This window comes from Gossypium hirsutum, chromosome A12 (assembly GCF_007990345.1).
Source record: "Gossypium hirsutum isolate 1008001.06 chromosome A12, Gossypium_hirsutum_v2.1, whole genome shotgun sequence".
NCBI classification, from domain to species: Eukaryota; Viridiplantae; Streptophyta; class Magnoliopsida; order Malvales; family Malvaceae; genus Gossypium; species Gossypium hirsutum.
In genome coordinates this window covers 98,870,271-98,883,326 of record NC_053435.1, presented here as the reverse complement: position 1 = coordinate 98,883,326, position 13,056 = coordinate 98,870,271, and the positions used below count along the sequence as shown (strand labels likewise).

Below are 13,056 nucleotides of genomic sequence, written 5' to 3'. Positions count from 1 at the left end.
TTCTGATCTATGCCTATCCATGTTGTTTTTGTATCTCTTACATAACATTTATAGTATTCTGTAGATAGCTGGCGATTTATTGGACCTTGTCGGGGATAGCGCATTTGAAACTGTTCAAGACCTTTTATCGGTAAGAGGATTAATTTTTTATTTTCTGTGTTATATGTTTAATGTTCTTGTGGAGTATACTTTTCTCTTTTATCTCTCTCACAAGCCCGAGAAAAGGATGCTGCTTTGGTGGAAGTCCAATCTTTTTATGCTTTGATATTTGATTAACAAACTGGCAGTTTTAAGTTTCACTGAGATTTTAAAGGTTAATACATAATTTTGGTTCTCAAATTAGTGGAAGTTGACCTTGAAGGATAAGATTTGTGCTTGACTTCATTGATATTAACTTGTCAAATTAAAAACTTCTCTTTATTTGTTGAATGCCATTTTTGTAATTTTATTTCTTTCAGAATTTTCCTATCTTTTTCTTAGTATGAGGCCATTACTTTCATTTATTTATTTTCCCCCTAAGCTTAACTATTTGGATAATTCTGATTCAGTCCTTTGGAGAAGTCACTTGCTGATTTTTTCCCCTTTTCCAGCATCGAAAGGAGCTTGTTGAAGCTATTCATCATGGATTATCTGTATTGAAATCTGAAAAATTGACTTCAAGTTCTCAGTCACGCATGCCCAGCTACGGGACCCAGGTATCGCTGGATTTCTGTTAGAACAAAGTTGTTCATAAAAACACTGAATTATTGTTAAAACTCTATTTTTTTTTCTTTCTATTGTAGGTGACTGTCCAAACAGAGTCTGAGAAGCAGATTGATAAACTGCGGCGCAAGGAGGAAAAGCGTAACAGACGTGCAACGGAATATGGGGCTGAGAATGATATGTCAGCTGCAAGCTTTTCTTCTTTACTTCAAGCGAGTGAGAAGAGAAGTCCGTTTGAAGATTTGAGTGGATCTGGTCAAGGGTCTAATTCTGTGGCAGTAACTGCCCTTCCACAGGGGACTGTACGGAAGCATTTTAAGGGGTATGAGGAGGTGATTATACCCCCAACACCAACTGCTCAAATGAAACCTGGAGAAAAGCTGGTACTTCTTCTATGTCAATATTTATTCTTCACCATCATGTTATATTCACAATACTTTTTGTTGGTTGGTTCAGTATTTTTCTTATAATTGCTAAAGTGGTAGAGATTTTGGTCAGTGAAGTTTATGTAAGAAGTACAAGGAATGGGCTGACAAGCATTATGGGAAAATGTTGTTATCTAGGATTAATGTTTGTTCATATTTGTTTTTATGACCGTTAAAAATAAGTAGGTAGTTTCAAATATAAAATTTGACTCTAATTCTTTAGTATGTTCAAGAATGGTCTCTTAAAAAATGACTTGTACACGGTTGAGTAAGTTAGTCACCTGTGTCCTGTTTTACTCTCTGTATATTTAACACCTTGGTTGTGATTTTTCCATGTGTTTCATCTTCTCACTCCCCTTTGTTTGTGTGCATCTATTTATGGGCTTTCATCTACTTTGATTGCATCTTTGATTTTACTCTTTCTACGACATCCTAGCCCTTATCCTAATTTTTATCCATTAAACATGATTTATCATGCTGGAAAAGTTATCTCAATCTGTGACCTTGATTAGGAGAACTGATAAAGAAATAAAAGAAGAGGAAAGGATTGTGAAGCATCCAACCTAAAACCAATTGGTACTAGGTGGAGGGGCCCAAATTTACTATTAGACTACAAGAAACCTAATACTTAAAGATGTGGGCTAATACCTATTGGCACTCCCCTTAGATGTAACTTATAGGGCCTACAAGTGGACAACCTCACTTATAGGGCCCACTTGCACTTTTGATAGTGGCTTAATGTACTTACTTTCTTTTCTTGGTTGTGGTCAGATTGAGATAAAGGAGTTGGATGACTTCGCTCAAGCTGCTTTTCGGGGTTACAAATCTCTGAATCGTATTCAGAGTCGGATATTCCAAACCGTATATCACACTAATGAGAATATATTAGTGAGTCTTTCATTCTACAAGTAGAATTTAATATTAATTTTTTCTGTCTCTCTTTCTTTTCTTTTTCTTTTTCGCAAAAGTTGAATTCAAGTAATTTTGATGTCTGTCAAGGTTTGTGCACCAACTGGAGCAGGCAAGACAAACATAGCCATGATATCTATCCTACATGAGGTATACTCTTTAGCCAGGTCCCTATGATCTTCACTTTTGAGTTTTCTATTTCACAATTTGGCAGGGAATACAAATTAATCATTGTTTTTGTATGGTTCTTGATACACTGGATGCCTGCCCATTGGTAGATGGATAGATAATATGATGTGTCTGAATTGTAACAATTACATTTTGTTTTCTTCATACCGCTGGATTTGTGTGGTAGATAAAACACTTGCATCCAAAGTGTTAGTGGCTATTGTTGTTGTGAGAGCAGCATACACTTTGTTGGCAGTGCACAGATATATCCTGTGGGACATAACTTTAGAACTAGACTGAAAGGAAGATAAATTGTAATCAGTGGGTTTTCTTTTGTAGATTGGGCAGCATTTCAAGGATGGCTACTTGCATAAAGATGAATTTAAGATCGTTTATGTTGCTCCTATGAAGGTTGAACCCTCCATATATTTTGTCTTTTGTTGGGAGTATTTGCGACTGACTACTTCTTTCTGGTTATATTTTTAGGCATTAGCTGCTGAGGTCACATCAACATTTAGTCAACGCTTATCTCCATTGAATATGTGTGTGAGAGAACTTACTGGAGACATGCAACTTTCTAAGAATGAACTTGAAGAAACTCAGGTTGGTTGTTGATAAATTTGACGAGCTTAACTTTTTTATTGTGACAGCAAACATGTTGAACCTAAAGGCTTTGCTTTTCCTTTTCACCAATCAGATGATAGTTACAACACCTGAGAAATGGGATGTTATTACTCGCAAAAGTAGTGATATGTCACTCTCAATGCTGGTGAAGCTCTTGATTATTGATGAAGTGCATCTTCTAAATGATGATAGAGGTCCAGTAATAGAAGCTCTAGTGGCTAGAACTCTTCGTCAGGTAATTAAGTTTTCATTGTCTCTGCTGTTGAATTGGTAACATTATGATTAACGTAGTCTGAGAGCATGTGTATGATTGCAAACTTCATCCATAAAATAATAGTGCTTTGCCCGTCTTCTCACCTAATAGATAATGGGCTTACTGGACTAGGTCACGGGTGCACAATACTTCTGCGAGGAGGAACATTCTTTATTGAGTTTATAAGCGAAAAAGAATAAATGCTTGTATGGAATTAATACATTGAAATCTCAGTTAAAGACTTGTGCTGGCTCAAGGAAAGTTAACCAAGTCCATGTTAGTAGTTCAAATGTTTAAATGACAACCAGAATTATCACTAGCTTTGGTTGGAGAATAAGATTATCTGTTCTCCTTTTTTGAATTTGATGTGTGTGTGTTTATTGAACACTAATTTTATTCATCTTCCTCTGGGGGTACTTTAAACAAATTTATATGTTGGTTTTAACTTGTGTATTCTTGGTTTTTAGTAGTGTCATCATCACTTTCAGTTAATATTGCTTTTAAATCTAAATGTTTCAATTATCCTTATTTCTTTTTCTCTTTCTGTGGCAGGTGGAGTCGACACAGTCAATGATACGAATTGTTGGCCTTTCAGCTACTCTACCTAATTACTTAGAGGTTCTTTGACCATATGTTGATAGTTGGAACATAATATCCACTCTAAAATGCCCAAATTCTGATCCTTCGTTTACTTTTGAATGCTTAGCATGCCTAATGTCTTTAATATTAATGTCCAGGTTGCACAGTTCCTTAGAGTGAATGCAGAGACTGGCCTTTTTTTCTTTGATTCTAGTTATCGTCCAGTTCCGCTTGCTCAACAATATATTGGAATTAGTGAGCAGAACTTTGTTGCCCGTAATGAATTATTGAATGAGATATGCTATAAGAAGGTCTCTTTAATTTCTAGTAGGCTCTTTTTATAATTTATATGACTCAAGTTTAGAGTGATAATTTATTAAGTTGGCTATACCTTTTTGCCAGGTGGTTGATTCCTTAAGGCAAGGTCACCAGGCGATGGTGTTTGTTCATTCAAGGAAGGATACTGTCAAAACAGCTGAGAAGCTGGTATACCCTTTTTATTCTGTGTTTATTGTGGTTGAGTTGTTTGGCATTTGTAGTCCTCCCCTCTTTTTGTTTGTCTATTCTCTGTATACATGTGCATTCATGTTTTTGTGTTGTAGAATGACTTTCAAAGTTGTTAAAAGTAAAGGATATTTATGTTAAGGAAAAGCTATAATCCTTGGAACCAGAAATAATTGGTTTTGAACCAGGAACTTCTAGAAACACTTTTATTAGGATATGATGACTAGCTGTGAGAAAAATTGAGGGTGCATCTAAATATTTTTCCAACCAAGTATCTGTTACAAAAATGTTCTTTTTTAAAACTTGGAGTTTAGACAAAGCCTGGTCTTCTTGTATAAATTGATACTTTTAAGAAATGCTCTAATCTATGACAGATATTTGACACTGCAACATAAAGATATGCTATTAATAGGCACAATCATATCTCACAAATTTTTTTGAACTATGCAAATATCAGATAGCATATATGTCTTATAAACACATGAAATACTGCATTGGTTGGGAGATGCGTGCAAAATATATGATATGAAACTTTTACTCATATTTTTCCTTTTTCATGATTTATCCATGCTTTTTTGCATTAACTTTGAGAACACCTCATGAGCAGGTTGAGCTTGCTCGAAAGTATGAGGGTCTTGAGCTTTTCAAGAATGATGCCCATCCCCAGTTCTCCTTAATCAAGGTGAGGAATGGAAAGGTACCTTTGTTTTCTTCACCATGTCACTCTGTTGCTTATTAAATGCACTTCTATTTCATGCATTTCAGAAGGAAGTTGTTAAGTCAAGAAACAAAGATCTAGTTCAGCTTTTTGATTTCGGAGTTGGTGTGCATCATGCTGGTATGTTACGTTCTGATAGGGGGCTTACTGAGAGGCTTTTCTCTGATGGAATCTTGAGGGTAAAGCTGATTCAACTTTCACTTCAAGGTTAGTCCTTTTGAATTTTACCTCACCCAGTTCTCATTGAATTTTTCCGTTTTCCATTTTAGGTACTTGTTTGCACAGCTACCTTGGCCTGGGGTGTTAATTTGCCTGCTCACACGGTTGTCATCAAGGTCTGTGAATAGCTGCATCAACACATCATTCATTTTACTCTACATGGCAGAACTTTAGTTGTTGCTTCATTTGCTGAAAATTGAAAGCTAGCCTGATATATCCTAGGCCATGAGTCAGCTCACTGGATTAACTTGACCTTGACAATCTGTCATCTAGAACCTGAGGATAAGTGCCTTCCATTCCAGGATGTCAAAGATCGTTCTCTGCTAAGCAGATGCGGATAATAAATCATGTTAATGACAATGGACTTCAGTGGTATTGATTTAAGAGTGACTTATGTATGCTTACCTTTTTGTCCCTTGGTTCAAAGATGAGGAGACCTCATTTTCCAAAACTGCACTCGTTCTTTACTAGAGGACAGGTGGATATGTTTGAGGCAACTTACCACCAAAAATATATTGAAAATTTGATCTTTACTTTTGATAATGAAATTCATTTAAGAACATTAAAAAAGGAGTATAGACACTTAAATTTGGATGGCTAGATAGATACAATATAATGAGTTTTATCGCAAGATACATTTCTTCTGCTCTTTCTTCATTTTCTAATTTTATCTGTCTGTTATCACCCAGGGGACTCAATTATATGATCCAAAGGCTGGTGGGTGGCGAGACCTGGGCATGCTAGATGTTATGCAGGCAAATCTCGTTTCCTCTTAAGACATGATTTTACAACAGGTTAATTGTATTTTTTGACTTCTGATAGTCTGTTGAAGTTTCTTTTTAGATATTTGGAAGGGCAGGTCGACCTCAGTTTGACAAAAGTGGTGAGGGCATCATAATTACATCTCATGACAAACTAGCCTACTATCTGCGATTGTTGACAAGCCAACTTCCTGTAGAAAGTCAGGTACTACATGTACTATGACGAGCTTGTGGATTTTAAAACATTTTATTTGATGCATATGTACTCCTTCCATTCTTACTGTCAAAAGATCATCCATGCATCTGAACTTCCTTCAAAGAATATCATAGAATTCGTCTGAGGTCATTGATAAGCATGTTTAGTGACTATAACATTTTATAGTGTGTAAGTTGATCTACAAGATTTGAGGTTGAGGATTTATGTCTAACACTCTCTCTTTTGTTTGTTTTTAAAATTTTCTTTTGATTGCAGTTTATCAGCTCGTTGAAAGATAATTTAAATGCAGAGGTAGCATTGGGTACTGTAACTAATGTCAAGGAGGCTTGCGCATGGCTTGGGTACACCTATCTATTTATCAGGATGAGGTTGAACCCACTGGCATATGGCATCGGATGGGATGAGGTACCTAATATTGTTGCTAACTGTATTTTGTTATTGAAATATAGCATCAGCTCTGGATACCTCCTTAGAAATTTAGATCTTTATATGTTGTTGCTCTGCCACCTCAATTTCATTGGATCTCCGGTTCTTAATTAGTTGATGATAACTTGATGAATTTGTCTTTCTTTGGGTTCTGGGAATTTAAGGTTTGTGAGGAGGTGACTAGATACTTTCTTGGGATTTTAGATTGTGAGGCTGGAGACGAATGCCTTTCTTTTCACGGGGAAGAATTTTTTTTTTTTTTTTGGGGGGGGGTGAAGAAGAAGGGTTTTTGTGTGATCAGGAGGAGGGTGCCTTTCTGCTTGACAGTATACCTTAATTCCTTCAACTGATCTGAACATGTTTTAGATTTTCACATGGCCTGATTCTAAAACTGCATTTTCAAGAGGGTTTCTACATAAAATTTGTTATGCTTTTTTGTTTGGCAGGTTGTTGCAGATCCTTCTTTGAGTTTAAAGCAAAGAGCTCTAGTAACAGATGCTGCACGTGCACTAGACAAAGCTAAAATGATGCGTTTTTATGAGAAAAGTTTCTATTGTACAGAGCTTGGTCGTATTGCAAGTCACTTCTATATCCAATATTCTAGTGTTGAAACTTACAATGAAATGCTCAGGCGCCATATGAGTGACAGTGAGGTAATTTTTTAGACGACTAAGATTTTACATGTTTCCTTTAGTTGATGCAATTTTCATCTCTTTTGCCTTTTTGTTTCATTTTCTCTATATTGTAACTCTTGGAATTCTTATAACTATAGATGCTAATACAAGTACTGTAGATTATGGATTCTTTAGTTTCCTGCAATAGTCCATAGGGTATTGATCTTTTAATTAGGCTTATTGTCCTGTGATGTGGTTTCAACAGTTTCTTAAGACTAAGAGGCTCAATACATGACTCATTCTTTTCATATTCCTGTCATTCTGCTATTGCTATAGGTAATTGAAATGGTTGCCCATTCTTCTGAATTTGAAAACATTGTTGTTCGAGAAGAGGAGCAGAATGAGCTAGAGATGCTGGCGCGCACATCATGCCCATTAGAAGTTAGGGGGGGGCCTTCAAACAAGCATGGGAAAATTTCAATTCTCATTCAGGTATTTACTTCTTGTTCTGCAATAATGCTGTTTATTAGTTGCTAAATGAAGCAAATTGTCATGACTAATGTGGTGGTTATATAATTTGCAGCTGTACATATCACGTGGCTCCATTGATTCCTTTTCGTTGGTATCTGATGCTGCATATATAAGTGCTAGTTTGGCTCGCATCATGCGTGCTTTGTTTGAAATATGCTTGCGCAGAGGCTGGTGTGAGATGACATTATTCATGTTGGAATATTGCAAGGCCGTGGATCGCCAAATTTGGCCTCATCAACATCCGCTCAGACAATTTGATAAAGATCTTTCACTAGAAGTATGCCCTACATGCTATTGTGAATTGATTGTTTAAAGGATTCATTCTATACTTTTTCAGTTTTTCTGATAATGCTATCTTTACTGGTTCAGATATTAAGGAAGCTTGAAGAACGAGGGGCTGACTTAGATCGTCTTCAGGAGATGGAAGAAAAAGACATTGGTGCACTGATTCGTTATGCACCTGGAGGAAGGGTATATCTTTCAACTGCATTGTTTGTCTAATTCTTTTGACTGGAGAGATATCATGACTTTTCCTAATCTTTTTCTTTCTTGCGATAATGGAAGTTGGTTAAGCAATATTTAGGATATTTCCCTTGGGTCCAGTTATCAGCGACTGTGAGTCCAATAACTAGGACTGTTTTAAAGGTAATTATCCTTTGAGCTATTCTTTTTCTTTTGCATAAATTTTAAAAAGAAAAGCTTTTAGATTGTAGTTTTGGGTTTGAAATTAGGGTTAATGAAAACAATTTCAATTTTCAGGTAGATTTGCTTATATCTTCTGATTTTATTTGGAAAGATCGATTTCACGGTGCTGCACAACGTTGGTGGATACTTGTTGAGGTGCTAACTTGGTAGTCCTTTACTAGGTTGTTTAAGTTCTAGAGAAAGCAGGCATATTTGTTTGATTTGATTTCTCTAAGCTAGTGACTGTTTATTATTTATTTTAATACTTATGTAGTTTTTATTTGACATGGGTCAATGACCTTGCTTTATAACATCTGAGTACATCTGTTTTGGAATTACAAACTAGGTTCTGTCATGCCATATTCTGGTGTTTTAGACTTTGATATCTGTCATAACTTCATTTTCACTTAGCTAACTGTTCTGAACAATGTGTAGAGTTTTGTTGCTTGTTTACATGTGTTTATGGGCACTAAAGTTTTAGAATATCTGATTTGATGGAATACTTTGGATAGGACACTGAGAATGATCACATCTACCACTCTGAGCTTTTTACACTGACAAAGAAGATGGCTAGAGCAGAATCTCAGAAGCTTTCCTTTACCGTACCAATATTTGAACCACATCCTCCTCAGTACTACATTCGTGCTGTTTCTGATTCTTGGTTGTATGCTGAGGCTTTCTACACTATATCATTCCAAAATCTAAGACTGCCAGAGGTTTTTATTCACTCCTGTTAATCATAACTGAATCATTTGATCGAGCTGTGTTTGTCTTGTTTATTTCTTGACAAAGCCTGTCTAATATAAAGTTTATTCTTCATACAGGCTTGTACCACTCTTACAGAGCTTCTTGATTTGAAGCCTCTGCCTGTAACTTCACTCGGCAACAGCACTTATGAATCATTGTATAGCTTTTCACATTTTAATCCGATACAAACGCAGGTTTGCTTTAATAAATTTACTTTATGTTTTTGTGTAGCTATGCCTTCTTGTTCTAGATTTTAACTATTCTAATCTTACTTTGTTTCTCCTATTGTGTCAGATCTTTCATGTCCTGTATCACACAGATAACAATGTTCTATTAGGAGCTCCTACGGGTAGCGGGAAAACTATATCGGCTGAACTTGCTATGCTGCACCTCTTCAATACCCAACCTGATATGAAGGTATGAGCGTTGATGTTTTTATTGGCATCCCAAAAAGATTGGTATAAGCGGTGATAGGAAGGAAAGATATAGCTTAAAACTAAATGATAGAATCAAAATGAGGGTTTCTTGCTAATATACCTGTTACTGGCCAGCAGGGTCGACCAACTAAAATAAAAGGTATCTTTACAGCAAACTGCTTATGTTCTCTCTACTATGCTCATATAGTAGTTGGCATAGCCCTTCTAATTTTATAAAACAAAGTTTTCTGCATTCAGTCTCTGGTTGAACTTTTGGCGTCGACTTGTATTCAGCTTCTGTGACATTTTTTAGTGCTCCATATCCTGAAAACTCGATGTCTGACTGCAGGTTATCTACATAGCACCTTTGAAGGCCATTGTACGGGAAAGGATGCATGATTGGAGGAAGCGTCTTGTCTCTCAGCTTGGGAAAGAAATGGTGATGATATGATTATGAGTTTAGATGCATACATGCTGCCTAGTGGTGCATATTTTTAAATTTTCACTTGCAATGATGAAACTATGTATGCACTTCTTAATCCATTGCTAATGGTTTTTCTTTTGAAAGTTACTGATGTTATCTTCATGTTTTTATAAGGTTGAAATGACTGGAGATTATACTCCAGATTTGATGGCCCTGTTGTCTGCTGATATTATCATATCTACTCCTGAAAAGTGGGATGGTATTAGTCGGAATTGGCATAGTCGAAGCTATGTCACAAAGGTTACTAATAATATTTTATTCTTGTTATTTGCCCTTCTAAAGATAATGCAAATCACAGCTGTATACTATATGATAAGCTCTGGTGGCTGAGGAATAATGTGTTAAAATGATCAACAGGTTGGACTTATGATATTGGATGAGATTCACTTACTGGGAGCTGATCGTGGACCCATCCTGGAGGTACTTGTAACTGTATCGTACTTTGTTGTTCTTAGTGGATTTTTGGCCTGCTTATGGAAGAATTTTTTTGCATCAAAAGCATAAATAAGATGTTTGACTCAAATTTTAATGACATGGGAAACCCATAGGGTTTTAGACAAATCTATTTAAAGCTTCTTCAAAAAGTGCTAATTTGTAGTAACAACTAACAAGTACTAAGTGAAATTATTCTACCTTCTCATTGTATCCTTCAATAATTTACAAAATATTGGGAGAGCCATATTATTTCTTATTCATCTTTTGCATTTGATCCAATTCTTTGTTACTTCTTTTATTTTTAGTTAACAAAATTATATATTGTTTTATTATTTTCTCAGATATACCTTTGTTATGGTTTAGCTTAATAAAATTGAGTCCTTCTTGTTATTAAAAATAAACAAAATATTATCAAATAGTTATCTTTATTCTAAAACACTATCTGCAATAAGTTTGTCAAACATTGTTGTAGCTTCTCTTTACAACACTATTAGAACAACACTTCCTACTAAAGCTCCAATCAAGCCTAACTGGCCTTTATTGTAGTTCAGAATGTAACTAAATCAATATTCTCAAAAAACACAGAGGGAGTACTGATATAATAGAAAACAGAAAACGTGACAAAAGTAGCTAGGAAAACAAAATGTTCTGTTTGGGCATTTGACCTATGTGCTTGGGAGGGATCATATAGGTATAGACTGTAAAAAGACTAGGAGAATACTGTTGAGAAAGAGAAATTTTGGGAGAAAAGGATTTTGTTGAGAAAGAGGATAAAAGAGAATTTTTGGGAGAAAAAAGAACTTTATTCTTTTCCATGCTTTTGGCTAGTTACAGGAGCCTCTATTTATAGTTCCTAAAATCCTAAAAATAGGAGACTATCACAAAGCATGATATTAGGCCCTAACAATAGCATTAGTACAAAAGGCAATAAGTACTCATAAATTATCTCTACCAACCACGACAAAAAACTATTACTAAAATATCTCTACAAACCTCAATCGACATAATTACTCCTAAAATGTTTTCACCAAATACTAAACATCCCTTGATTTCTACGCTCCCCCTCAAGTTGGACTATGAATATCTGTCATGTCCAGCTTGGACTCGAAAATTTTTTGAGGTAATGCCTTTGTAAGAATGTCCGCTGTCTTCTAACGTGTAGGTGCGTTGACTCATCTAAGAACTCCTTCCTTTATCTTCTCCTTGATGTGTCGGCGGTCAATCTCCATGTGTTTAGTTTGATCACAGTGGATGGGATTTCTCACAATGCTTATTGTCAGATTACAGTTTACTAATTAAGGAATAGAAAAAGCCTGTTCTTAACATTGTATCCGAGCCAGGTTTTTAGCTCAAATTCTGGGATTTTTTTTCTTTGTCTGGCAACTTCTTCTCATTCCCGATCAACCCTCAGGCCTGTAGAATTTGTTCAAAAGAAACATGGCTGAAACTGTCAAAACCAGCAACACTGGAGAAGGGAATTCTCAAGAATCATCTGTTGAGTTCAGTAAAGAAGAAATTGAGAAGTTGAAGAATCTGCTGGGATCATTGGAAAAATCTCCTTCAATAGGTATTAGTGGTTTGGTTTTTTCAGGTATATCCTCTTCTCAAAATTCTAAAATCTCGGATATACCCACAAAAAGTTCTTGGGTCATTGACTCAGGAGCTATAGACCACATGACCCACTCCTCACAAAAATTTGTTTCATATACACCTTACCCTAGTAGTAGAAAGATAACAGTAGCCGATGGTTCTGTGATCACAGTGGCTGGTCAGGGTGATATTGTTATAAACAAAACCCTTACTCTTAAAAATGTCCTTCATGTTCCACAACTATTTACCAATCTTCTATCCATCCAAAGAATTACCAAAGACTCTAACTGTAGTGTGGTTTTCTATCACAATCGATGTCTTTTTCAGGAATAGAATACGAGGAGGATGATTGGACATGCTAAGGAAGTAAATGGCCTATACTATCTTGAGGAATCCAGTGGAGAAGTTAGTGCTCTGAATTCCTCACCATTATCTTTCATATCCGAATCTATTAAAACCAATAAAAACTAAATTTGGCTCCATCACGTCCGCCTTGGTCATCCATCGTTTAGAGTCCTTAAAATTATGTTTCCTTCATTGTTTAAAGGATTAACTGTTGAAAAATTCCATTGTGATGTCTGTGAACTTGCAAAACATAAACGTACCTCTTTTCCGGTAAGCAATAAAAGAACACCCGCTCCTTTTACTCTTATTCATAGTGATGGTTGGGGACCATCCACTATTTCAAATATTTCTGGGGCTCGGTGGTTTGTATCCTTTATTGATGATTGTACCCGTGTGTCTTGGATATTTCTTTTAAAACAGAAATCTGATGTAAGGTCTGTCTTTCCAACCTTTTACAACATGATCAAAACACAATTTGGAGCTGAAATAAAAAGGTTTAGGTCAGACAATGCCAAGGACTATTTCAATCAGTTTCTCTCACCATATTTCCAAGAAAGAGGCATTATACATGAGTCATCTTGTGTTAGCACACCCCAACAAAATGGTGTTGCCGAAAGAAAAAATGGTCACATTTTAGCTATTACAAGAGCCCTCTTGTTCCAAAAAAATGTCCCTAAACAATACTGGGGAGGCTGTTTTAACTGC

The 13,056-nt window shown here is 35.9% G+C and overlaps 1 protein-coding gene across 2 annotated transcripts in view; it reads left to right on the top strand.

Moving 5' to 3' along the window:
- Positions 1-13,056, top strand: part of LOC107951232 (DExH-box ATP-dependent RNA helicase DExH14) — a 28,675-nt gene that overhangs the window by 2,624 nt on the left and 12,995 nt on the right. For both annotated transcript variants that reach the window (XM_016886193.2, XM_016886192.2), the window contains exons 5-33: positions 65-130; positions 591-695; positions 783-1,085; positions 1,899-2,015; positions 2,127-2,186; positions 2,544-2,615; positions 2,691-2,807; positions 2,902-3,063; positions 3,634-3,699; positions 3,819-3,971; positions 4,063-4,146; positions 4,772-4,846; positions 4,930-5,061; positions 5,152-5,217; positions 5,791-5,856; positions 5,945-6,067; positions 6,335-6,484; positions 6,952-7,158; positions 7,456-7,611; positions 7,703-7,927; positions 8,020-8,121; positions 8,215-8,295; positions 8,410-8,490; positions 8,847-9,050; positions 9,159-9,275; positions 9,376-9,498; positions 9,847-9,936; positions 10,096-10,221; positions 10,339-10,401. In XM_016886193.2, coding sequence (XP_016741682.2) covers positions 65-130; positions 591-695; positions 783-1,085; positions 1,899-2,015; positions 2,127-2,186; positions 2,544-2,615; positions 2,691-2,807; positions 2,902-3,063; positions 3,634-3,699; positions 3,819-3,971; positions 4,063-4,146; positions 4,772-4,846; positions 4,930-5,061; positions 5,152-5,217; positions 5,791-5,856; positions 5,945-6,067; positions 6,335-6,484; positions 6,952-7,158; positions 7,456-7,611; positions 7,703-7,927; positions 8,020-8,121; positions 8,215-8,295; positions 8,410-8,490; positions 8,847-9,050; positions 9,159-9,275; positions 9,376-9,498; positions 9,847-9,936; positions 10,096-10,221; positions 10,339-10,401 — 3,492 coding nt within the window. The remainder of the gene's footprint in view (positions 1-64; positions 131-590; positions 696-782; positions 1,086-1,898; positions 2,016-2,126; positions 2,187-2,543; positions 2,616-2,690; positions 2,808-2,901; positions 3,064-3,633; positions 3,700-3,818; positions 3,972-4,062; positions 4,147-4,771; positions 4,847-4,929; positions 5,062-5,151; positions 5,218-5,790; positions 5,857-5,944; positions 6,068-6,334; positions 6,485-6,951; positions 7,159-7,455; positions 7,612-7,702; positions 7,928-8,019; positions 8,122-8,214; positions 8,296-8,409; positions 8,491-8,846; positions 9,051-9,158; positions 9,276-9,375; positions 9,499-9,846; positions 9,937-10,095; positions 10,222-10,338; positions 10,402-13,056) is intronic.